Raw genomic sequence first — 25,289 nt, forward strand, 5'->3', positions numbered from 1 at the left:
AAAAGTGGTTAAAGTGGCTGCTTGTTATACATACTTCACTACTGTTCAATTAAAAAGGAACCCAAAAAGAAAAATTATAGTACTGTTTGATTTTTAGAAAGCTCTGGATGAACGCCTTGAAAAGTTTTTATATGTGTCACGAGCGTGTGTTTGTACGTAGATTTCATGGCACAGTTTGGGCCACTGAGGGGCTGGGTTTGCTTTTATCCAATTCTTACCTGTGTTGTCCTTAGAAAAAGATGTTATGAAAGTTGTTCTTGAATAAGGGAAATATTATTGAAAGTCTTCTATGAATGTATTTCAGGGAAATTTGAGATTCCAGATAACTAAATGCAGTATATTAAGACTGCGAATAAATGTACAAATTCGTCCAGTTTGAATAAGGGTATAATTATGCAGGAATCTCTCTTCTATGGCCTCTGCTCCTCTATTCTCAATGCTTGGCTGTGCAGGCACCCCTGAGGGGTTTACTGGAACTCATCTCCACGTTTGTGCAGGGACTGGGTGGGACTCCGAGCGAATTTAAGATGTATCAGCAGGTAAGGACCTGGGATGTCAGAGCCAATTTCTGGCTCACAAGTTTATCTTCATCACTTTCCTTAATCTGGTGCAAATCGGACGAGGTGTATTTCTTGCTTCACCGTTATAAGCAATAAAATGCCAGTTATCTTGGCAGTAAGAAGTTAACTAGTAAAGCGCAATCCTCATTTAAATCACGGTACCTTCAGTTTACAATTAGGAAGTGAGATCTAAGAAGAAAATAACAATGGAAAACAACTTTATATCCTGAGACACGTCCAACTGCCTTCCAGCCTTTATGTCATGCTTCTCGGTTTTGACAGGGTACTTCTACCTTCAAGGGTTTCTTGTGATACAAGGAGTGTTGTATCTCATTGTCCTCGCATCTAAATTTTCCTTTTTTGTTCACAGTGCGAGATGAGGACAGAAGCACGCCGAAAAAATCTTCTTATTTTGATTTTGCATTATTTAACACAAGAAGGGTATGTTATATTATATATATTTAGATATGATTCCTCTCTTTTTCTGACCTCTGCTTTTCTAGATACACCCTTTTAAAAACAATTAATAGACTGCATTTTTAAAAGAGTGGTTTAATATTTACAGAAAAATTGAGCAGAAAGTACAGAGAGTTCCCATATGCTGGCCACCCCCGACCCTGCCCAGTCTCCCCCATTATGAACGCCTTGCATTCGCGTGGTGCATTTGTCACAGCCGATGAACCAATACTGTATATTGGTATATCATTATTAGCTGAAGTCCATAGTTCACATCAGGGTTCAGTCTGGCGTTATGCAGTTCTATGAGTTTTGACAAACGCATAACGTCAAGTATCCACCACTGCGGTATCATACGGATTAGCTTCACTGCCCTGAAAATCCCCTGTGCTCTACCGGCCCCTCCCCCTCCCCCAGCAACCTAGACACACACTTTTATTGCCTCGTTTAGTTAGATATTTTTCGTGTTATGCACTTGAAAGCTGTATTAACAAAGCTACCCAGTTCATGTGATACACACCTTTTCCCATTCAGGTTTGAAGACACGTAGGCCTTTCAGGTGAGCTTCCCAGGGTCCCACCGCTGGCTATGCTCACAGAAATAACACTCTTAATCCTCGAATTTTCTTCCTGCAAAATAAAGACATTGCATTTACCCGAATGACCTATGCTCAGCCCTTTTCTGTGCAATGCCCATCCTATAACTGGCGGGGTGGGGGACTGGGCAGGAAATTTGGCCTCCTACCTGTTATGGTCTAAAGAGTTTGCTGTGTATTAGCAAAGCATGCATTCCCCCTTTCTGCCATGAGATGGCACCTTTCACATCCAATCAATGAAAACTCAGTGTTGATAATTTTCCCTGAGACCTGCTGGGAAAGGGACTTATGAGTGGATTATCAAGATGGAAAGTGAACTATAGTATAGGTGATTTTAAGGACATATCAGTGTCAGAAAAATAGACCTGCCTTTAACAAAATATCAAGAGTTCAGCAAAGAGGGTAGATTATTGTGGATTGGAATAAACAATCAGAGAAAGCTTTGTAGAAAAGATGATGTGAGCTGGTCTTTTTTTAAAAAATAATTTTTCTATTTTCAATTACAGTTGACATACAATGAAAGATGTGTAGAGCAGCAACAGACGTGTGGTGCACAAGGACATTCTAGGCAGGGTACAGAAGAAGAAGGGGCCCTGCGTGAGTGGAACAGTTAGGGAAACAAAGACCAGGGTTCGAGTGCATGAGGGAGAAATGGCCAGATCAGACAGTGCAGGGTCACGGACACAGGTTCCTGCAACAGTGCACGTGCCTTTCCTCGGGACTCAGTGCCCGGTATCAGCCGCCCCGCCTCTCCTGCCGTGTCTTGCTCACTGCAGCTCACTCCTCTTGCTGAAGTCCTGTCCTGTCACTCTGTTGGTGAAGAACCCCTAGTGGCTCCGGCCAACCCCATCAAGTTCAGACCTTGTTCAAGCTCAAGTAGTGTCACAGGAACACACAGAAGCAGTTTTGTTCCCTTGGTCAGTTAGCTTAGGAAACATGGGACCTGCCATCATCTACAATAAATTTTTTTAAGTCAAAATTCTATGATCCTGGAGTTTTGAATACACTGTCGTGTCAGTAACTACTACAAGCAATGTATATAGTATATGTTTCCATCTTCTTTTTTTTGCTTCACAAGTGCATATATGTAAGTGTATGTATATTTAGTCATTAAAAATGTTTGGAAAGGTAAAGAAAATGTTAATAGTCATTATCTCTGAATAGTGGAATTTTCTTTTGACTTATCTGTATTTTCTATTTTTTTCTTAAGTTAGTACATATTACTTCATACTAAACAAAAGTTATTAATGGAAAATGGATTTAGTTCTCCTCTCTGTAAAATGGGGATGTAGAAGCCTGGTGAGCCATCCGTGAGTGTGAAGCTGACTGACTACAGCCAGTTGAAGTTCGCAAGTTTTTAAAAATTAGCAAGGTCATTGGAAATAATCATGGCAACATCCCTTAAGGAAGTTCAGTCTCCAGCTGGCCTGGGTCTGGGGCAGGGAAGAGAGCATTAAAAACAGAAAAGTTTTCTCCTTCTACCTTCCACATTCAAGTCAGGCAGAAAGAACTCTAACCTGTAGCAGGAACTCTCAATCTGAGCTCCTCGGATAAGCCCCTGAAATTGGATGTGAATTTGTGCATATTTACACATGTGTACAGTTTCCAGGAGAGAGTTCTTGCTTTTAAAAAGAGGTTAAGAACTAAGATGAAGACCTGGAGAGTCTTTCCACTTGCAGAGGATTGTGAGACAAGGCGCTTGTTTTTATTACTAAGACCACTTAAGTCAGGCAGCTTTACCACTGAACAGTTAAAAGTGACCGTGAAGAAGGAACTACTTACACCCAGAAGTAGTCATGTGTGACTGATGAAAAATTTACCAGAAATAATGCATCCAACTGGATGACATCCTTTCATACTAAGTTTCCTCGGTGATGCTGATCAACATGTCATTGGAATTTCCTTCAGAGCTCGTGACATATTCTTTTGAATTGCCTCAACGATGGCAAATCTTGCCTGTTGGGGCTGAATTGGGGTTTTGTCAAATGCCATATGTTACCTAACATAAATAAAGAGGTAATCACGTTGGGCAAATTCTCACTTTTGGCTACAAATGAGTAAAGGTAAATCACAAAACATTTTCTTAGTTGACTTACTTATATGACTAAGCACTTACAAAAACATTTTAAACAATGACAACTTTGGACTTTTAATGCCTGTTTGTTTTTATTCTTTCTACCCAGAGTTAATTTTTTTACTTTTGTTTTTTCTTCTGTGAAATGACCAGATATATTGATGCAGCTAATGCTTTGGAGCAAGAAACTAAGCTGGGGTTACGACGCTTTGAAGTTTGCGACAACATTGATCTTGAAACTATTTTGATGGAATACGAGAGCTATTATTTTATAAAATTTCAGAAATACCCCAAAATTGTCAAGAAGGCATCAGACACAGGTACATGGCTATTTTGTAGAAATAAAACTTTATCTCATCTTTAAGGTTAGCATTTCTTCATTTACCTCCCAGATAGATGGTGCCTCTTACGCTGCACTGAAAGAAGAGACCAGAAAGATCCCTTAGCTTCCCTTAGACCCAGTGCAGACAATTTAAATATGACCCTCTGGACATGGACGTTCCTTTAGCTATATTGGCATTTGTTTGAGGAACGTGTGTTTTAAGATAATGAAAACAAAATCCCATTGTATCACAAGTATTTTTTTCTCAATTCCGATTTACATTCACTATTACTTTGTATTGGTTTCAGGTGTACAGCATAGTGGTTAGACGGTCATACACTTTACAGGTGCTCTTCAGAAGACCAACATTACTTTCACTTCTTTAGAGACAGAAAGAGCTGTTAGAAGAGGATAAATGACAGAAGACTCTTTTCTTGTTAGGAAGACCTATTATCTATCTGGAAAATAACATGAAAATGAGTATTGGTGAAGCTAATAGCTCATGTATAGATAATGAAATGCTTTTGAAAGCCATCAATCCAGATAATGATCAATATTTTGCAAAGACCCAGTATAGGTTAGCAGTCAAGGAGGCTGGCCGGAGGAAAGATCTAAAGTAAGGGCCCTGTGTTTTGTAGTAACGTTGGCTTAGAAGTCTGTAAGTGGGGGAAGTAATTATAAACCAAGGGAGATCATTGTCCTGTTTACAAGGCACTTGTTAAGCCACAGACTTTAACATTTCATGGGGGGACCAGGAAACCAAGAGGAACGTCAATTAAAAATAGCTGGGGCTGAATCTCAGGGCTGGAAGGGGTCCGAGAGAGAGAGGTATTATCTGAGCCCCCTTCCAGTGCAGGGCTCGGAGCTCGCAGTCCTTGGCTGGTGGATCTGGGTCTTGGCAAAGAAAGCTCTGACTTGTAACCACTGGCTCACCAGAACTATTATTTACGTGATCCAATTTCTAAATTGTCAGTTCTGATCTCGCTCGGCAATGCATTCTCCTGGGATACGGCACTATGTCTTTATGTTTAGGTAAACTGGCAGAGTACGACTGATGAGCATTCCCTGCCAGACTCATGGCATCACCCTGGTACCCACAGACCATAGCAAAATGTCAAGTTCATGAAAACCTAGTGAAATGGTATCTACAAAGCTAGCCCATACTGGAGTTGTCAGTAGGTCCATGGTCTCCAAGAGATTCAGTGTCTGAGGAAATGTTTGGGAAGCCTGAGCCACTTTCTCTTCACTAGCTGTTTCACCTCTCTCTAGATAAGAGTAGCTTAGATTCTTTAAATTGCAAAAGGCTGTAGCACAAACTTAAAAGCCTTGTAACACGACTAACGTATCTGAGAAATCACTTTCTCTTAAAAATTAAATTCTTTCCTTTTCTCCCAATATCTGTTTCGCCACAGCAGAAAATAATCTACCACCAAGAAGTGGAGGGAAGACCAGAAGGTAAAGTGAATGGTAATTCACCTTGATCAACTCAACTCTAGGAGTTTGTGGGACCCTTTCCAGAAGATTCTCCAGTGTGGCTCCATGCCTGTGTACCAGCAATAGCAGGCTGTGGTCATGTGACTGTGGTGGGCCCAGCCATGCGTTCCCCTCATGTTACAGATGTCTAGGACGTGGGCCAGTGTCTGCAGTTGTCCTGGTTCTATGGCAAATAATCGTACCCACTGGCTCTGTCTTTCCAGGCCCTGTGGTGTGAAAAGGGTGGGCCTCAGAGATGAAAGGGCCTGGGTTCACTTCCAGGCTCTACTTCTGACAAGCTAGGAGCCCGTTTCTGATGCATAGTGAGTTCCCAGCACACAGTGCACGTCCAAGCAATATTATTTTCCCTTTTTAAATCATCCCCGAGTTTCTTGTGCTCGCCCGTGTCCTGACCTGTATGAAGAGGGTCAGGTCTTTCTTTTCTCCTCCTTTTCTGACACTCACCTACATTCCTTTCTCTAGTGTCTCAAATCCAAGTCTCATTTGGGACTTGCAGCATCTGATGGAGCCTCTCTGTCTCCTGATGCTTCTCGGTAGACACAAGGTCCCACCACACTTGCCTCCCGCTCCGACCCACACCCACTGTCGGAGCCTCTTCAGAGACGGCCAGTTCCAGGTTAGGGTACCGCTGCCCCGTGTGGCACAGCTTTGAGGCGTGAAGGCCTGTAGATTTCTGCTGTTATAACAAGGCCCATCCTCAAGGGAAGGTCAAAGTGGGGTTCCAGTAGGGGCCCCACAACCATTCAGTCAGTGAACAAAATTTCTTTAAATCTTAGAATGCAGTTGAAGAAAACTTAGATTATCATCACAAGCTACTCAGTAGGCCTTCAGGAGGTACAAGTTCCATGTGTCCTGCTAAGCTCCCTGCTCTCGGGACTCTAGCCCCTGGTCTGCAGCCTAACAAGGAAAAAGCAGACACCTCATGGGGCTGTTGGCGTCGCTTCTGAAATGGCTGTGGGGCCCCACATGCGTAATGACGGGACAGTAGTAACACTGTGCCCGAGGCTACCCTTGCTCTGTGCTATCCCTTCGGGACAGTTTCACTGTCTTGACCAGTGTTATTCTTTTATTTATAGTTTCCATAAAGCTAGTCAGACTCTGGTAATAAATAACTACCTGTGAATAAAATCAGTGAGGAGCATTTTATGAGACAAGCTTTGGGGAACACATTTGGATTCTGATTCTTTTTCAGCCACACGTTCATGCTTGGAATTTGCTCAGCGTTTCTTACCTGGCAGAACATTCTGTGAGCGAATGTCGTTGGAGCGCTTTGCTTCCTTCTTGGGGTAGAGCTTGGTGGCTGGGGGTTCCTTCTGCTCTTCTCTGAGTAGATGTTTGTACCAATAGACATGAAGGTTGGATAGCAAGTGGCTGGAGTCGGGAAGGATAACTAGGAAAATAATGAATGGTGCTTGTTTACAATTTTATACTCAAAGATAGTTGTTGAAACGAGAGGTTGTGTCATGAGGCTGTCTATTAACAAATGGAAGTGCCTTTTTCTAATTCTTGCATCTCACACCAGAGAGCAAGCTCCCCGTTCAGAGATTTGCTGACAAATTAGCCGACCCAAAGGTTCTTTAATGTGATGGATGACAGCATTAGAATGCCAAAAGATCCTGATAGTTTGGGAGGTGGGTTCAAAATAAGAGGAAATTTAATGAAGTATGGTTTAAGCTGTAACCAAAGATTCACAACAAACAGCTCCCCCATTACAAAGGAACCCAGGAATCTGAGTGCACTGCAGAGGCGGTGCGGGCAACAGCGTGGCGTGATTGCCAGCGTGGCCTCGGGCTCCTCGATGGAAATAGTGTCCAGAAAGGAGGAGGTTGTGGACAAAGGGAAGGTGGCCAGGATGAGTAAGAATCTGGAAGCCAGATGACCTTAGGAATGATTGGAGCTACTGGGGGTGTTTGGCTTGAAGAACAGAAAACTTGGGGTGGGGAAGGTCCCTAAAGCAATACAGTGGACATCTTCCTCTCTGAAGAGGGATGGGAACTTTCTTTGCAAATTCCACAGGGCACACCTAGGACTGGAGGGTGACTTAAGTTAACGCAGGGTGAGTGTGGTTCCATATCAGGAAGCATTTTACCATTGTTAGAACTGACTGGAAATGAGCTGCACATTAGTGCACTTGTGTTTGGTCGTGTTAAAGCAAACCTGTGAGTCAGTTGCCTCCAGTAGGAAATCACAGTGGGAAAATAGACTGCCAGGCCCCCGAGAGCCCCACATGGGTGTTGATGCAAATTTAAGTGTGTGTATGTGTGTATGTGTATAAATTCTGTTCATTTAAATTAATGCTGTTCACAAGGGTTTGCACTAGTAAATATTTGGTGTTCATTTCATAGGTACTTCATTGTTGTGCCAGGAAAAGGCCTGAGGGATAGTGGTTCTTATTCTTAACTTACAAATGAAAGCCAGATGCCCTGAGAAACTGCCCGTTGCTCACCTCTTATGACATTCGTCCCCGCAGGCCTGACACCGGGCCATCACGTTCGAACATTGGTGGTGTTGGTGTGGATGGTCTTCTGGCCAAATAGCTATACATTCATATCATACATGAACAACTTCTTTCCCACAAAGAAATGGAGTTGAAATAGCAGCTCTCTGAGATCACTTAGAACATAGGGAGAAAAATTCTAGAAATTCCCCCTGCAAATGCATCTCACATGTAAGGAGAAGAAAACAGAGAGAACCAAATAACTGATGGTTTGGACATTCATGTTCTGCTCCCAAGCAAGTCCTATTTCTCTCTGTATTTATGTGTAACGTCGACACAGACGAATGCACTGGCAGCCCAACAGCAGGGTCCCTTCCCAGTCAATACCTCTCATCTCCACCTCAGTTAGCCAGTGGTCTGACGTTGTTGTGCCTGAAGTACACAATTCTGGTGAAAAGTGTTTTACAAATATGAGTGATCTGTGACAACAGAGATGAGGTAAGGTTGCTTCTCTTCCATGAGCACCTTTTTATGTTTTTTTTAATCCTCACCTGAGGATACGTTTATTGATTTTTAGAGAGAGAAGATTTGGGGGAGGGGGGAGAGAGAGTTGAGAGAACCATTGATTGATTTGGTTGCCTCCCGTATGTGCCCTGACTGGGGATCAAACCTGCAACCTTTCTGGTGTATGGAATGATGCTCCAAACAACTGAGCCACCCAGCCAGGGCCCCTTTTGCTGTTTATTGTACACAATGTGATGGGAGGTATTTCAAGTAGGCAGGGTCACACCCTGCATACTGGATGAAGCCATGGACAAATCTCTGGGCTGGCTTCCTCCCTCCCTCCTCCCTCCCTCCCTTCCACATTGTATGTTTTCCATTACCATTCCTGGGCTTCCTAATGCTCGTTCATTTAAGTGGAGGACTCCTTCCTCTCCTGTACCTTTCTCTGGTCTGAGTGCTGCTCTTTAAAAAAGGTGGAAAGAAACAATGCAAGGATGTTTGTAAAGCAATGTGTTCTTGGGAAAATAAAGCTATATACAGAAGGGCTACAGCCAGGGGGCATGAAAGGGAAATGAAGAGAGTGAGTTGGAGGGCCTCCAGGAGGAGGTGGGCCCTCTACCCTGGCCTGGGAGGAGCCCAGTGGATGGACTGAGCAAGTCAGAGCTTGGGTGGGCAGGTGGGGGGTGGTGCATATGGAGGGGCCCCATCGTGGGACACCTGCCTATCTTTCAAGAACTCTCTTCAAGTGCGCTCCACAAATCATTTAGTTCCCTCAAACTAAGTGGTGAGAATAGTTTCCTTCAAGGTCTTTGTTTCCTCCTCCTCCCCTAGGGTGATGAGTGACAGTTGTCAAAATCTTCCTAAGATCAGTCACCTGAGGCCACGGTCCAAAACCACAGTGGGGAAGCCAGGGGAAGCCAAACCCCTCCATAAGGAACATCCTAAACAGGTTGGGAACGTTTTGCTTGGTGTTGGTAAAATCGCAGGTGATTGAGAACTAGACCCAAGAAAATAGTCACATTTTAAAAATTAATTAATTTATTTGAGGACCTATGTTTTTAAAATTGCTGTATGATTTCATTAAATTGCACCTTTTCTTCCAATTTGCTGGGTTAAAAACTACAGGCAAATCCCTAGTCTTCCTAATTTTCTCAGTGTGCGTAGGATGGTTCCTTTCTCCCTCAGACTGTCCCCTGGCCTGAGCGCTGGGTGACAGGCTCTGCAGGGTGAGCCCTGGGCCCAGCCATAGCAGGAGAGCCTGGTTGTTGCAGAGTCCGATCCTCCCTTTTGAGGTCACTGTAGTTGGCAGGTCTTCCTGTCCTGAAGCACATTCCTGGGTTCCTAAATATAGGCCAGGGGTAGTCCTGCGTGTGGCTGAGCTTCAGAGTCTCCTGTTGGGTTTTTCCAAAATGTACATGGTTGGTCCCCACCTCAGACCTCCACACTGGGCTTTCTTGGGGAGGAGATGGGCAACAAGAGGAGAGAGTCCAGCAGGCGGGTGAAACCAACAGCTCCTGACTCAGGGGATCCATGCAGAGAACCTCCTGGTTCAGAACAAAACATACCAGGTTTCCAAGGAAAGAAAACCTATAGAAACTGTGAAACAGAATCAACATAAAAGATGTCTGGAAGGATAGAAAGAAATAATCATGAAACCCAGTTGGTCTAAGTTGGTCAAAAGGAGCATCTCACCTTCAAAGAGGTGGGTTGGTCTGGCCGTTACAGTCTGACCCAGGTGGTAGGGAAGTGGAGGGGCAGCAGGATAAATCCCATAGGAGCTGGCTGACTCTGCTGCCTCTCCAAATTCAGTCACCCCTGGCCACAAACGCCTCTGGTCATGGGAGAAAAGACAAGCCAGTGAGTGGTGATGGATTGAAACCCAACTGTTTCTTCTACTGGAAAAGCTGCTCAGAGACCCTGGCTTCCAAAGCCAGCTCCTTCCATGGCACAGGCAGATAATTAATTCCTCTTGGGGCTACATAGAAGTGGCCAAATTACACGTGGGGTTTCCCATGTACAGAACTGACCTCCAGCATTTGATTTGGCATGATGGGATAGGCAATTACAGCCAGCATCTCTGTGTTGCGTTCCACAGCTGACTTCTGCCTGTCTTCCTCTTTCTTTAGGAGGTTGTCAACAATGCTGGCATGGAGAGCACTGACTTTGGCTTAAGCATATCAGGAATCCACAGAGGCGGCAGAGAAGAAAACATCCATCCACACAAAGTAAGTGGAACTCATAAACCTGACACCAAAAGGGGAATTTCCTTTTCCTTTTTAAAAATGAAAATAAAAACATTACTTTTGACTAACAGAAAAGTTAATATGTAATGATCACAGGCTGGCTGTGAGGTGAACTGGGAAGTGGCTGTGAGGATTAGAACCCTGGGGGTTCTGGTCTGAATCTGCCTTCTGGATGAATGAACTTGAATGAACTGATCCATCTCTAAGGAGCTGTTTCCTCCTTTGTAAGTTAGGGGTTTGGAAGAGATGGCTTCTAATGTTCCTTGCAGTGTAAACATTTTGTGATTAAAACGATAAACGTGGGCTTGACTGTTTTGCATTACTGAAGAAGCTGTGGCCTCATCCTCACTCCTTCCTGCCCTGTCACTGGTTGTTGATTAGTGGTATCACCCTTCTCCTTGGAGGTCTGGCTTCAGCTGAAACGTAATTCCCTGTGAACCATGAAACCTCTGTTACCAGATTGCTGATCTTGTCCTTGAGAGATATTCTACCTCTTTCATAATAAGCCTCATGTCCTGATTTGTAAATCATAATTTCTCAAAAAGAAAAGACCCAGTTGAGTGGATATAGGCAAAAGATAGGTAGAACATGTCACTTGGAAATGAAAAGCAGCATCAACACCAACATACCTCTTGATTGTAACGTCCGGGTTGTATTTCTTTAAGAGTCATCTTTCTTTCTTTGGTCACGTTCTCAAACTCCAGACTGCAGGCTTACACCCAACCAACTCTTCTTGGCCAAACCGAACTCTGGGTTGTTTGTCTTTGGAGGGGAAGCTGGCAGCGTCTCCTTGGAAAGCAAGGATGCCATCTCATTGGCCTGAACTGGCTCCTTTTCAGGGCCTCAACTATATGAGTGATTGCTGGAGATACTACCATTCGAATTAGTGCCTCCTGTGGAGAAATATTCCCCTGTTCACCTTTACAGCTTTCACTGTATATTCAGGCAGTTTTGTGCTTAGTAGTTTTATGGCATTGGTTTCTCTCCTGAATGTCTCTAGTTCATATAAATGGATGTTTCTGATCAGGTCATAAGGAAGGGACGATTTAACCCAGCACTTAACCTTTGAAAGAGTCTGGCTATAAATTCTCCTTCAGCAGAAATGCCCTCAGGGTAAAATGTACAAGATTTTCTCCCTAGCGTTTCAAATGTTCATAAGCTAAATGAGGGTGTATGGCCAGGGGGCTGATCTCCAAAATGTGTCTCTCATTGCCATGTCAGGGCCCTTGGCTTCAGGATTCCCCTTGCAAATTTACTAGGCGTATTGTTCTTCCAGGTAATTAATGCCTTTGGAGTCAGCTTGCCTAGGTTCAAACCACAGCTCAGACCTTCCCAGCTGTGTAACCTTGCTCATGTTGCTTAATCTCTCCAAGCCTCATCTCTCTCCTCTGAAAAATGGAAATAATCATAGGGCTGCTTTCAATGTCATAATGAATGGAGGGCCTAGTAGGGTGCCCAGCACACAATAAACACTCAATAAATGCCAGCTATAGTTATTGATATTTGTCTTCCCACACATCCTTACTTCTTCCTTCTTTCTAGAGGGGAGACAAGGAGGTGTTGGAAGGAGTATGGGAGACAGGCATCTGAGTTTGAATCCTGGCCTGAAGTCACTTGTTAGCTGTGTGGCCATGGGCAGATCACTTAACTTCCCCGGCCTTACCTCCACATCTATGAAACTAGGACACCACGCCTGGTGAGCAGAGGTGTTATTAGAATCAGAAATCATCAAAAGTACAGATTGGTAGTTACAAAACCGTCATGGGGATGTAAAGTACACAATAGGAAATATAGTCAATGATACTGTAATAACTATGTATGGTGTAAGGTGGGTACTGGAGATATCAGGGGGAACCCTTTGTAAATTATATGATTGTCTAACCACTAATTAATACAACATAATATTGAATGTAAACTGTAATTGAAAAAAAATTAATTAAAAAAAAAGAATTGGAAATAATCTTCACAAGGTACTTTGCACACCTATTTTGTATTAGGTACGCTGCTGAGTGGTGAAAGCCCATGATAGTAAATAGGAACTATCTTTACTCTTGTGCCAATAAATTCTTCCTGTGTGTGGAACGTTTCCGAAGAAGGAGACAGCACAGGGGAAATAGACATGTAAGGAAGCAGGTGGCATGTGTCAGGAACTGAAAAATGCTTGTGAATTTCTATTCAAACCAACTTCATTCTAAAGAATTTATTTACAACTTGTTTTTTATTCTAGAGTGCCCCAACCTCAGGAAATTACCTTGTTCATTATTAGTGCAGGTGCTTTTTAAAGCTTTACTTTAAGTTTGCCCGACACAGCAAGGAGCATAAATGTGTCTTGGTTTAATGAAGCTGAGCTATTAATGATAGTCTTCCCTCAAGTTTTAATGGTGTCAATAACCATCACTCCCTTTCAGGGCCAAATCGTTGACTTCCGAGGGCTGCTCACAGATGTTATCAAAGGAACAACCAGCGAACTTGGCTTGAACAGCTTCAGCTGTAACCCAGACCCTTCCGTAAGTGGCCAAAATGTAACGTTCATCTTGTAAACTGCCAAAATCCAGAATAACATGAAAATACAATTTTGAGTCCAGAGAAGCCTTGAGACTGGTGAGAAGGTCATAGCAGCCTGCCAACATTTGTGTCACCGTGACCCACGCCCTGTTTTTCATCCTAAATCACAAAGCAATATTGTAACGGGAGGTTTTGGTTTCCATTGTCAGGAACGACTGCTGAAGCCTCTCAGCGCCTTTATTGGCATGAACAGTGAGATGCGAGAATTGGCGGCCGTGGTGAGCCGGGTAAGATCTGATAATCAATTCACAGATTTACGGAGGTGGATTGGGGCTCCTGGAGCATTGTGGGCTGCTTCTTTTATTAATACCAATAAATATGATCATTTATTTATAAAGTGCCCCCACTTGCAAAGGCTCTCATATTGTTTAGAGGCACAATAATGCATGATAAATAAATTATAGAATCATAAAATTACAATAGAAAAAGCCCACCATCTCACTATAGAGGCCAAGAAAACCAAAAGAGAAAAAGATTTAGAAAGTAAGGGACAGGTGAAAGGTTTTAAGCTGCACCAAGAGTTAAGGAAAGAAAAGCAGCTCAGAGAAAGAAAGAGCCTGTCTGAGTCTTGTTTAAATAGTCAAAGCCTAGAAATAGAGATGTCAGGAATCTGATGACCTCATGAGTGGAAATTTCCATGAAAAGCAGGATCAATGGGAAAGAGCTCACCATCCAGGCTACTGATTTTTGAATGCTGCCCCGACCCCGCTCCACCCGAATCTAAGGCAGGGAAGTCTTCTGGTGAAGGACACAGGGTCTGGAATTGGTTGATCTGGGAGTGCTGTCTAGATCCCCTGCCTTCTGGCTGTGAGACTTTGGGCAAGTTCCTTGGGAATAGAAGAGATTCCTGAGTTATGGAGATTTTCTAATTTCTAGCAATCTTGTATTTCAGGGAAGGCTGAAGTCTAGGCAAGCTCAGACAAATGTTTACAATGATGCAAAAAACTGCTCAGTGACTGAGTACGTTAGGGTTCCCAGATCTCTCTTTCAGTCCAGCAGTTGTTCCCCACATGCTTAGTAAGTGCCAGCGTGTGCTGTGGGCTGGAACACAACGGTGAACCCGTCAACACGGTCCTTGTGCAAGAGTTTCCTGTCCCACGGGCAAGGTGGACTTCGGGAGCGTAAAGGCAGAGTGTTTGTGCCAAAGGGAAGGGAAAGTGTTAGGGAAGAAAATATCCAGGAAATAGCCACATGAAAAAGAGTGTAAGACGGATGGTCGGGGCATTCTGGGCAAAGTACATACCTGCAAAACTGTATCGATTGTGCAGTGTTTCTACTGAGCCAAGTAGGGTGCAAGGAGTGCTGGGAAATGGGGCTGGAGAGAGAGGCCAGGGTTCCGGAGTAAGGGTGCAGTGAACAGGGCCCAGGGCCGGGGACCTGCCTGTAGGAGGTGGGGAATCTTTTGAAGGTGTCCATTGAGAATGGAATATTCAAATGTGCTTTTAGACAGCTTGCTCTAATGACAGTGTGGTGGGTGGACATTAAAGAAATGGAGATAGGGAGACCAGCTCTGAAGTTAGTAACAGTGAGAGAGGATGAGGGATTGAGCCAGGTTGTGGTAACTGGGATGCATAAGAGAGCAGAGAAAAATATTTTTCATGGCTATAGAAATCAATAGTCTCATTACTATTTCTGCAAAAGGATAACATGACTAGTGATGATAGAGTTGGAGGGTGGAAGTGGCCTGAAATGATTCCATCTGGAATCCTTTCGATAGTACCATGGGAGGCAGTCATCCAGCCTCTGCTTGAATGTTTACAGCGACAGGGAGCTCACCACTTCATGAGGCAGCCCTGTTGAGTACTGACGGATAACGTTGCATTCCTATGAGGAAATCCTTCTTATTGGGAAACTGGACACTACCATGTGGAACTCAATGTCAATGTTAGAAGAGGGCAGGAAATACTGCCGTTATCCATGAGTGGCTGGTGGGCATGCGGATCCAGGCTTTAAAGACATGGTAGTTTCTCCCAAGATCTTAGAAGATCAAGTCCCTTCTCTGTCGTCCCACCCAGAAATGCATCATGCATATTAGTCGTGACCCAAATCACTTGTATAAATGGTATCTCTAATAAAGTCGTCCCTTGTGGGTGAAGGGAACTGGGAGGGCGGAGGTCAGGAGTTGGAGCATGACATCTCACCAGCGTTTTAAACATGGATTTTTATATTTTTAAACTCGTGCATGTATTACTTATTTAAAAATTAAATAAGTATAAAAATAGCTTCCAGATTGTTGTGTAGTCATCAGAATGACTCTGGAAAAGAGGCTTTTTTAAAAAATGTAACACCCTAGATATTCAGTTTGCCTGAAACAGCTCCTACTGAGAAAGGCCCCTGAGTGACAGTTCTGAGGCATCTTGTGAAATTGGAGTTTGGAAACTGTAAATGAGTTATCAGTAAAAGCTACCTTAATTGATTACCCCAGGTGGTTGCTACAGGGCTCTTCACGAAAGGGAAAACTCACTTTTGCTTGGTTGTTGGCTTCCCTGAATTTTGCAGAAGCAATTGCCCTTGATGGAAGGAGGGAGCGATCACTAGGGAAAAAGAGAAATTGGTTTCAGAGGAGCATTATCTCCTTCATGCAACAAATTAAGAAAGTGTTTACGAGATCAAGGAGCAAGAGAGAGTCCAGGTACTGGCTAGGAACTATGTTTTGCAGTAAAAGCTAATGTAATTTGAAGGCATATTCTGTAGTTTCTTTGATTACGGTCATAAATCAGCACGCTTCGCTATTGACTGAAGACAGGTATAAAAAAAAAGCCCTATCGTTAGGAGCTTCTTTTTTCCCCTAAAAGTACCATATTATATTATCAATATTTTTTTCAGGGAAAATCATTGGATATTCTTATGGTGTCCCATTGGTGAACCAATGCAAAATGACAATGTGCATATATACATATATCTAGCATAAAAATTTTTTTATCACCAGCTCTTTATGTCCTGTTGTAAGTCAAGTATTCTGCGGCTCCTGTGTTTATTACAGCTGTGGAGGAAAACATTAGTTTTAACAAAATGATCAAATGTGCATTGCAGGACATTTATCTCCATAATCCAAACATAAAGTGGAATGACATTATTGGACTCGATGCAGCCAAGCAGTTAGTCAAAGAAGCTGTTGTGTATCCTATAAGGGTAAGGATGGGAAGCCTCTTGGGGGTTATTTCTGTTCATCATCCATCGGACAAGCTGTATGTCATACACCCAGCAGGGAGAGAAGCACAGGATGGTTTTCCGTCCATAAGTTAAACCATTGCCCGTGTCACAGTTCTTTGTCAATACTGGAGTACCAAAGCCCAGTCCATTCTAGCAGTTGGAAATGTTACATGTGGGTTCAAGGTAGGTATCTGCTCTAAGTGGTAATATTTACTCCAAAACTATAGTATATATGGTTTGTCAGTTCCTAAAGATTGGTTCAAATTAGTCTGCCTCCCTAAAAATGTACTAGAGTAGAAAAACTTCCTGTAGGACAGGGCCACTCACTTGCTTTCATAGATCTACCTTCCCTAACATACACACACAAACCCCCATCACCTGGGGCTTTGCTTTTGGCCGGCTGTAAAGACTAGACAGCCCCTTCCAGGCTGCTGGCCAGTAAAGCTAGCATTGCTTGCTCCTGGCCAGTCTTTGTGCCAAGTGGCTCATTGAACAGGAAGAGAAATGGTAAACAAGACTCTCCACATTTGGTTAACAGATGTGGTGATGAGAGGTGTAACAGAACTCCCCAAAATGTAGTGCCTTTGAAACAATAATCATTTATTTGTTCGCAGTTCTGTGGGTAGGCAGTTTGGACAGGGCTCAGCTGGACTGGCTCCTCTCTCTTCTAGATGATATTGGCTGGCCTCATTCACGTGTCTGGAGCATGAGCCAGGGTGGTTGGAAAAGATGGAGAGGCTCAGAAAGGTGGGATAAACAGGGCAGCTGAGATCTCTCTCCTTGTGCCTTGCTCGCATCCTCCGGCAGGCCAGCCAAATCCTGTCCATTCACATGGTGGCAGAAGGTTCCCAGACAGAAGCAAGGAAGGGCAGGCAGGTCCCAATCCATGAGTATTTTCCAGGTCTCTTCTTATATTCCTCATATTAATTAGTATTATATTGTCAGGTCTTTTCTTATATTTGCTAATGTCCTTGTGATTTGCCATTGGCCAAAATCACAAGGCCAAGTCCAGATTCAAGTGGTGCAGAAACATGCTCTGCCTCTTAGTGGATGGAGCTGCAAATAATATGTGGCCATTTTTTGTAATCTTAGGCAGCCAGGATTACAAATTTATTGAATAACCTATTTTTATCGCTGAGTCCATGCAGCTCCTGATTTTTGGATGCTTCTATTCTAATGAGACAACAGTCAATAAATTTGGATTGTGTTTCCTCCCTTTTTTCCCCTGTGTTAAGACAGGTGGATGAGAAATATACTGGTGTTCAGAATTAGTAGTTTATTCACCATGTGCTGAGTGGCTCTATAGTACAAGACTTCTGGAAAAGACAGAACATCTCATGAAACTCTGGATGTGCTAGCTCCATGGTATTATAAGCTCTGTATATTCAAGATTTGACATTAGCATCTGCAAGATACTGATAGCTAGCTATAATTTTACCATTATCTTTCCTTCGGGTTGTTCCCTACCAACCCTACCCCCGCTGTATCAGAGGTGTCCAACTTGGCATCTCTGGGTCACAATGGAAGAATAAGTGTTGTCTTTGCCATACATGAAACACATTGTGACACGTAATCATAAAAAAAAATCTTATAATGTTTTAAGTAAATTTACAATTTTGTGTTGGGCCACATTCATAGCCATCCTGGGCCTCATGTGGCCTGCAGGCTGCAAGCTGGATGCCCCTGCATCTAGATTGTTTGAACTTGAACTAATGGGACAGATTCGCTGAAGCCTATGCATGTCCTGTTTAGAGCTAGTGTCTCATAATGCATTCAGCCCTGACTGTTCCCAACTTCTAAATCAGCCTTCACCATAGTTTTGTGCTTTCTTCACATACAAGGTCTGTCTGAAAAAAGTCCATCCATTGTTAATATAACGGGGATGGTTTGCATGGCACCGATGTAACCTGGCAGACAAGGAGAGAGGACTGACATGCACATGTGTGAACAATGAAAACTTCACTGTACTAGTCAGTGGGGGCCATAGATGCCACTGAATGAGCATGTGTACTGTGTGGCCATCATATTCAAAATGACTGAGTGAGCGGAGAAACAAGTCTGCATGACATTTTGAGTAAAACTTGAACATTTCTCTGTGGAAACTATTCAGATGATTCAGAAGGCCTAACTGGCGATTGGCAGCTTCATCACGACAATGCACCTGCTCATGCATCATGTCTCATGCAGAGTTGTTTTTCGAAACGTCAAATCACCCAGGTGACTCAGCCCCCCTACAGCCCAGATTTGGCACCCTGTGACTTCTGGCTTTTCCCAAAACTAAAATCACCTTTGAAAGGGAAGAGATTTCAGACCATTGATGAGATTCAGGAAAACACGACAGGGCAGCTGATGGTGATTGGGAGAACTGTGTGAGGTCCCAAGGTGCCTGCTTTAAAGGGGACTGAGGCATCATTGTCCTGTGTACAGTGTTTCTTGTATCCTGTATCTTCTTCAATAAATGTCTTTATTTTTCATATTACATAGCTGGTTACCTTCTGGACAGACTTTGTTCACCTTTATTTGTTGGTTCTAGTGCTTCTCTTAAAGTTCCTACCTGCTGAGTCTTCAAAGATTGCCAAATGTTCTGCATATAGAACTTGTGTGGGGGGGGGGTGGCAGAAATAATGCCACGCATGTAAGAAATAACTATTGTAATGGAGAGGAAAAGTACCTACACATGCCTTTCTTTTCCTTAAAAGAAGCTGCTCTTTTAAAAAGCCGCACAAATTAAGCTGTGCATTCCTATCAAGTGTGAAAGTAAAGTGGGGATATCTAAGATTATATGTACACATACACAGCCAACCTTAATAAAAGGAAGCCTGGGCTCCCAGAGCTGCGCTGTGCTCACTCCAGCTCCACTAGCTTGCCTGTGATATGGTGTGACTGATGTACTGATACCAAACTTCACCACTGTTCCTTGTTCCCACAGTATCCACAGCTGTTTACAGGCATTCTCTCTCCCTGGAAAGGACTACTGCTGTATGGCCCCCCAGGTAAACAGACCTTTGTGGTTTGGTCTTGGTTTTAAGTGTGCACGCAGAGGATGATGAGTTGCTCCATCTGTCCTCATATGGGATGGGGCAAACGAGCACCAAGCAACTTCCTCCGTTTTTTGCTCACGGCACTGACTTCTGTTGGTAAGCAGAGAAAGGAAGTTCAAATGCCACTCATACTTTCTCCACGTGTGTTTCTAGGTACTGGAAAGACTTTATTGGCCAAAGCTGTGGCCACAGAATGCAAAACAACCTTCTTTAACATTTCTGCATCAACCATTGTCAGCAAATGGAGAGGGGATTCAGAAAAACTTGTTCGGGTAGGAATTCTTTTTTTTTTTTAATGTATAGTTGACATACAGTAAGTATCCCATTAGTTTCAGGTGTATATTATAGTGATTTGATATTTATACATATTACGGAATGATCCCCACAATAAATCTAGTTGCCATTTATCACCAAAGTTATTACAATATTATCGACTCTCTTCCTTATGCTGTCTAGTATATCCCTATGACTTATTTTATTTTATAACTGGAAGTTTGTACCTCTTAATTCCTTTCTCCTATTTTACCTGCCCCCCAGCCCCTCCCCTCTTTGCTAACCACTAGTTTGTCTCATCGATACAGGAATACTTGATTTTGTTTTTTCAGAATAATTCCAGCAGAATACAATGGTACAAGATGTTACAACTTACTTGTTTTTAAGTGATACATATGCTAGAATTTATCCTAGATCTTGATTACCCAAAGCCCAGGAGATAGACTGACTAGTATATGCAGATATTAATTATGCTCCCATCAGCAAAACATGATCTCCCTTCCTTTGGGAATTTGACCAACAGCCCTTTTGTGATTCATGCAACTTAGGAATGAAAGCTGGGAAAAAAATGGTCTCTGAAGTGGCCTACATTTTCCTTCATTCAAGAAGCATTTATTATTAAGCATGTGCAGTATATTCAGTTAACATTTTTTGAGAGGCTACTACTGTATGTTGATCCCTGTATTAGGTACTCAATGGAAGAATCAAGAAACGTAAAACTTAATTATTCATTCAGATGCTCTGAGCAACCTTCCTCAACAGTGCTCATAGCCTATAGGGTTTTTTCTTTCCTTAAGAGATTGTTTCCATTTTTACAATATCTCATTCATAGTTTATGACATATTTTATATTCTAAAGTTTTACCTTTTAAGAATACCTGTTTATGATTTATGCCTCAATGTAAGTTGGGTCCTTCTCAGAAGTCCTATTAAACTATTGCACTTTGTAGAATGACTGATAAGTAATCAATAGTAACTGAATACAAATATTACATATTTTCTGAAAAGAAATTAAAATATCCTTAAATTATGTTTCCTGGAATGATTCATTTTCAAAATATTATGGCTGAATTGGAAGATATAATAGAATATTTTTAAAGGGTTGATTTACCTAGAGTAACCTATTATTTACCACTTTGATATTGTTCTCAAATTGTTTCTAATGTGTATGTTTTTATAAATTATTATTACCCCTTCAAGACTGTAATTCATAGAAACCTATGTTGACATATTCTGTTTCTTATTATTCATCTTGACTCTAACTCATCATTTCCAAAGATGAGCCTTGAATTTACAAGATCCTAAAACTGTGGCTTCCTTGTGATTCTAATTAGCTGGATTTTAATAAACTGAAATCCAACTAATTAGAATCCTCATCAACCTGAAGACTTTTTTTTTAAAGTTCCATTTCTGTGTGGGAGGAATGACAACACTCTTACAAAATGGCCTCAGCCATTTAGACCCACCTCCTGTCAGGAAAAGGCTGGTGAGAACTCCAGGCACGAGACGCTGCGAGGTGCTCAGAGAAAGATTATGTTATGTTCCCTGGACACGACCTGCCTAGACAGAAGAATAAATGCAGATATTCCATGAACATTCTCAACAAAGACTATAACTAAGTGGGTTTCCGTGTTTTGTGGTGAATAGCCAGAACTCTTCCTTCTCTGGGAGCAATTTCTCTAACTAAAGTTTTCTCCCGCCTCAGTGTTATTTTGTTAGAATTCTAAGAGTGAGGAAATGACATCTTCCCTTACTTTACCATACATTTAAAAAGTAACTAATCTTTTTGAAAAGAAGTACAAAAGGTACATAGGCCCCTAAGCCTTCTCCCCAGAAGCAACTGTTACTGTAACATACACGTATCTATATGTTAAGCTAGACGTAAGTAAAATGTTCTATATATATAAAAATCTCCTCATGAAAAGTTATTTATATCTATGTTAACATTGACAACTATATGTGTATCTCTCTTTTTTTTAAACACAGGTAGGAGCATGCTACTCATAGCCTTCTACACCTGGCAGGGTTTTTTCTCACTTGAACAATGGACCACACTACTATAGACAGACACAATGTGTTCTTTTACATGTCTGAATGGTATTTCAGTGCCTGGGTGTGTCCCAAAACGTATCAAATCAGTCTTTTCCTGATGGACATTTAGGTTGTTTCTAGTCTCTTGTTATTATGAACAAAGGTACGGTGAACAGTCTTATCATACACAAGACTTTGCATAGGTAGTCACATAGGACAATTTCCTTGAAGTGGAACTGCTGGGCCAGAGGGAATGAACGTTCCTGACTGGCCAGCTGCCTACCAACAGCATGGCCCCAGCTTACGTTCCCACCAGTGGTGAGTGCGCTTGCACCCCCACGCCCTGGCCAACACTGTGCAGTACCCACATTTTGAAATCTTTGTCAATCTGATAGTGAAAGCAATACTTGAGTGCTCTGAGCATCTTTTTATAGGTTTAGAAGAATTAGTGTTTCTTTTTTCTCTGAAATGCATTTTTATTTTGGATATTTAAAAAAATTATTCAAGGGGCAAACAGATAACCTCTGCTAACCTTGAAGGAGCTCACCCTCTACCCTCTGAGATGTTACTTTATTTTCTGAGCTCTTGAAAAGATCTTCACCTGCAAAATTTTGGTTATGCTATCGAGCTCCTTATTATGGAGCTTTCAGATAAGGATAGCCCTTCAGGACCTTCCTCTAAATCAAAGAAGCTTTCCCACCATTTGCTTCTCTTTCTATTCCAATTAAGAGTTATTTATAGGGAACCCTTGGGTTATGTTGCTCCCTCCCCTCCTAATGTTCATGCCTCTTAGGAGTTGATGCTATTGAATAGTTGAGTGGTCTCTTTAGCAAATGCACACACCTGTTGGTGCTTACATCTTCCAACACCCCCCAAATGTATGATTTAACTTCCTCCAAGTACTTTTGAAAATTTTTGACTAGTGCTTTCAGAGCTCTTACCCAGGATTCCATACACTCTCTGGCAGAGGAAAGAGCAGCGACATGGGCTGTATGGAGGAGACATAGGCTCCAGATGTGGTTCTCCTTCCATTTGGATGTTCGGTCTCGTCTTACTCCTTGGTCTCTCTGCACCTTAGTGAGCTCCTTAGAAACGTGTATGGTTCTAATATTCCACTTTTCACTAGGAAGACTGTTGCCATTATAATCACCCTTAACATCAGGTATATTTGGGCACGTTTTTTGCAATGAGGAGAGCAAGTCACTTGCATCTCAGGAGATGGTCTCCATTGTGCCTTAAAGGCGTGTGTGATGAGTGGCCCAGCGTTGATGCTGCTCTCTCAGCGCATCAGCCTGAGCCAGTTGTTGTGGCTGAACAGACTAGGGCTCTGTAAGGGAAACATGGGGGCGCGAGCATGGATGCACCACCCGCACAAGCAGTCTGCCCTTTGGTGCCAGGGGGACCTGTAAGGGATGGCCCGCTGCTACCTCTGGAAACCTCAACCTGGCTTTTTTCCCTTCCCTTCGCATTTGTTCTGTGATGCGTTGCTCGTGCTGAGTGACGTGGAGAATAAATCTCCACTGCCTATTAAAGAAGCTCTATTCTTTTCTAAATCTCGGCTGCTTTCTCCGATCAACCAGTGAAGAATTGTATATGGCGCTCAAGAGATCGGTTTCAGGGCTAGAGAAAATAAAGGTTTAGTTTTTTATACTCTTTCCATCACCGTGCCTCTCCCTTTAGAGCGCTTTACTTCGTTTTTATACGGCTGTTCTTTTGCTGCCTGCTTTCCTGCTCTTGTTCAGTCTATAACATTTTATTCTGGAATGGAACATTTTATTCAACCGGGAATTGCCTTCAGGTACCTGAGCCTACCATGGTGTTGGGGTGGTTTGGGGACCTTGTGGAGTGACTTGGGGAGCAGAAAGGGGCAAAATCTTTTGGGTAAAAAAAGCCTTTTTTACCCATGACTGGAATTCTACCCTTCCCCTGCCATTCTTCCCCCTGAGCATGGCCCTCTCATCATCTAGAAAGGTTTAGGGAAAATTATCAATTGACTTTACGAGTTCCTAGGCTCTTATGTCCCTATGAAACACGTCACTGACAGGGACTCGGGGATTAGCTAAGGGACTGAAAGCTCATGAACTGAGTTTTTTTTACCCTAAGCTCTCCTATTTAAGATTAGTAACTTTGAGATGACCACTTACTCTGGCTGTAATTTTATCAAGTGATATATGGAAATAATTCGACCCTCCAACCCCAAAAGGATATTCTAGGGAGAAAAAACTGTGATGATTATAAAGTTGTTAGTGAAATAACAGAGTGCAGTGTAAATGGTTAATATTATAGTATGATTTAACTTCCTCCCAATTAAATGGTTAATGTACTCTCTGGGAGCATCTGAGGACTTTAAATATATGAATTTGAACATGTGGCTGCTTTTCTCCCACCCAGGTGTTATTTGAACTTGCTCGCTATCACGCCCCCTCCACCATCTTCCTGGACGAGCTGGAGTCGGTGATGAGCCAGAGAGGCACGGCTCCTGGGTAAGACAGGGTTTTTTTGGTCATCACTTCTCCCCTCTTGTAAGTGTGTTTGATGGTCGGAAGCCCATCGACATTTACCAGCAGAATGAGCCTATTAATAAGCCCACAAATTTTCTGCAGACACACGGAAAGGTCTTTAAATTAGATCCTGTTAACTGAATAGCTGATTTAAGTAGTTTTTATAACCGGAGGAAATGTCATCCTCCCTTCCCCCCTTCCCCACAGAGTGGTTTTCAGGCCTGAAGACCCCTCAGTCCCACAGTCCCAGGCTGCCACTATGTAACAGTCCTGCTGGCTTAAAATAGTCGCCTGTGACCACCTTCTCTGGAGCCGGAGGGACTGCCTGTGGGGACAGGGGCGGCAAAGAGCCAAGTCCCCAGAGGGGCAGTCCTTGACAAGGTGTGTGAGGCCAGGGAAGCCACCGCTTCTCTGTGACAACAGGTTGTGACTCATCATGTTCGAATTGAAATGTGTGGGTGTGTTATTTCTAGAGTATGTGTCTGCTAACGACCCCAGAAGGAAAGACTGCTCATTTCTAGTTCACTTCTCAGACTGTGATGAGCTGTTCTGTGTGTGTGTGTTTTAAAAATGCCTCTCTGCCTCTCTTTTCTTTCAGGTCCCCTTCCATCACTTTGTCCCCCCCACCCCCATACCCTCTTCTACCTTGCCCACCCCTCTGGTAATCATCCTACCCATTGTCTGTGTCCATGAGGGTTTTTTTGTGCTTAATCCCTTCACTTTTCTCACCCAGCCCCACTCTTTCTGTCTTGATCAGAGGTATTTTTCTCTGAAACTTTTTAGGAAGCTCGGCTCCTCTGGGAAAACAACAGGTCTCTGGGAAATTTCAATAGAACCACACTTATTAATGGCCTCTCTATCATCAAGGCAGAACTAATAGTAATAAAAAGCAAATAATCAGCTTGTTGGAAGTATAACTGGAATATATTTTATGAAATCTTACTTATTGAAAACCATTTTCCCAGCAGGAAAAAACAACCATTAAGGTCCACGGGACTCTTGACATTGATTGAAATGGGATGATTTCAAGGCTTAACAGGT

At 42.8% G+C, this 25,289-nt stretch overlaps 1 protein-coding gene across 4 annotated transcripts in view; it reads left to right on the top strand.

Moving 5' to 3' along the window:
* KATNAL2 (katanin catalytic subunit A1 like 2) overlaps positions 1-25,289 on the top strand; it is a 60,078-nt gene that overhangs the window by 18,608 nt on the left and 16,181 nt on the right. For 3 of the 4 annotated variants that reach the window (XM_024580434.3, XM_045187967.2, XM_045187968.2), the window contains exons 2-12: positions 931-1,001; positions 3,839-4,005; positions 5,420-5,462; positions 9,274-9,391; positions 10,569-10,667; positions 13,094-13,192; positions 13,400-13,477; positions 16,284-16,382; positions 19,333-19,396; positions 19,598-19,716; positions 24,139-24,230. In XM_024580434.3, coding sequence (XP_024436202.3) covers positions 931-1,001; positions 3,839-4,005; positions 5,420-5,462; positions 9,274-9,391; positions 10,569-10,667; positions 13,094-13,192; positions 13,400-13,477; positions 16,284-16,382; positions 19,333-19,396; positions 19,598-19,716; positions 24,139-24,230 — 1,049 coding nt within the window. The remainder of the gene's footprint in view (positions 1-930; positions 1,002-3,838; positions 4,006-5,419; positions 5,463-9,273; positions 9,392-10,568; positions 10,668-13,093; positions 13,193-13,399; positions 13,478-16,283; positions 16,383-19,332; positions 19,397-19,597; positions 19,717-24,138; positions 24,231-25,289) is intronic. The other variant, XM_024580435.3, reaches the window with a different exon arrangement.

The sequence above is a fragment of the Desmodus rotundus genome, chromosome 10 (assembly GCF_022682495.2).
Source record: "Desmodus rotundus isolate HL8 chromosome 10, HLdesRot8A.1, whole genome shotgun sequence".
NCBI lineage: Eukaryota > Metazoa > Chordata > Mammalia > Chiroptera > Phyllostomidae > Desmodus > Desmodus rotundus.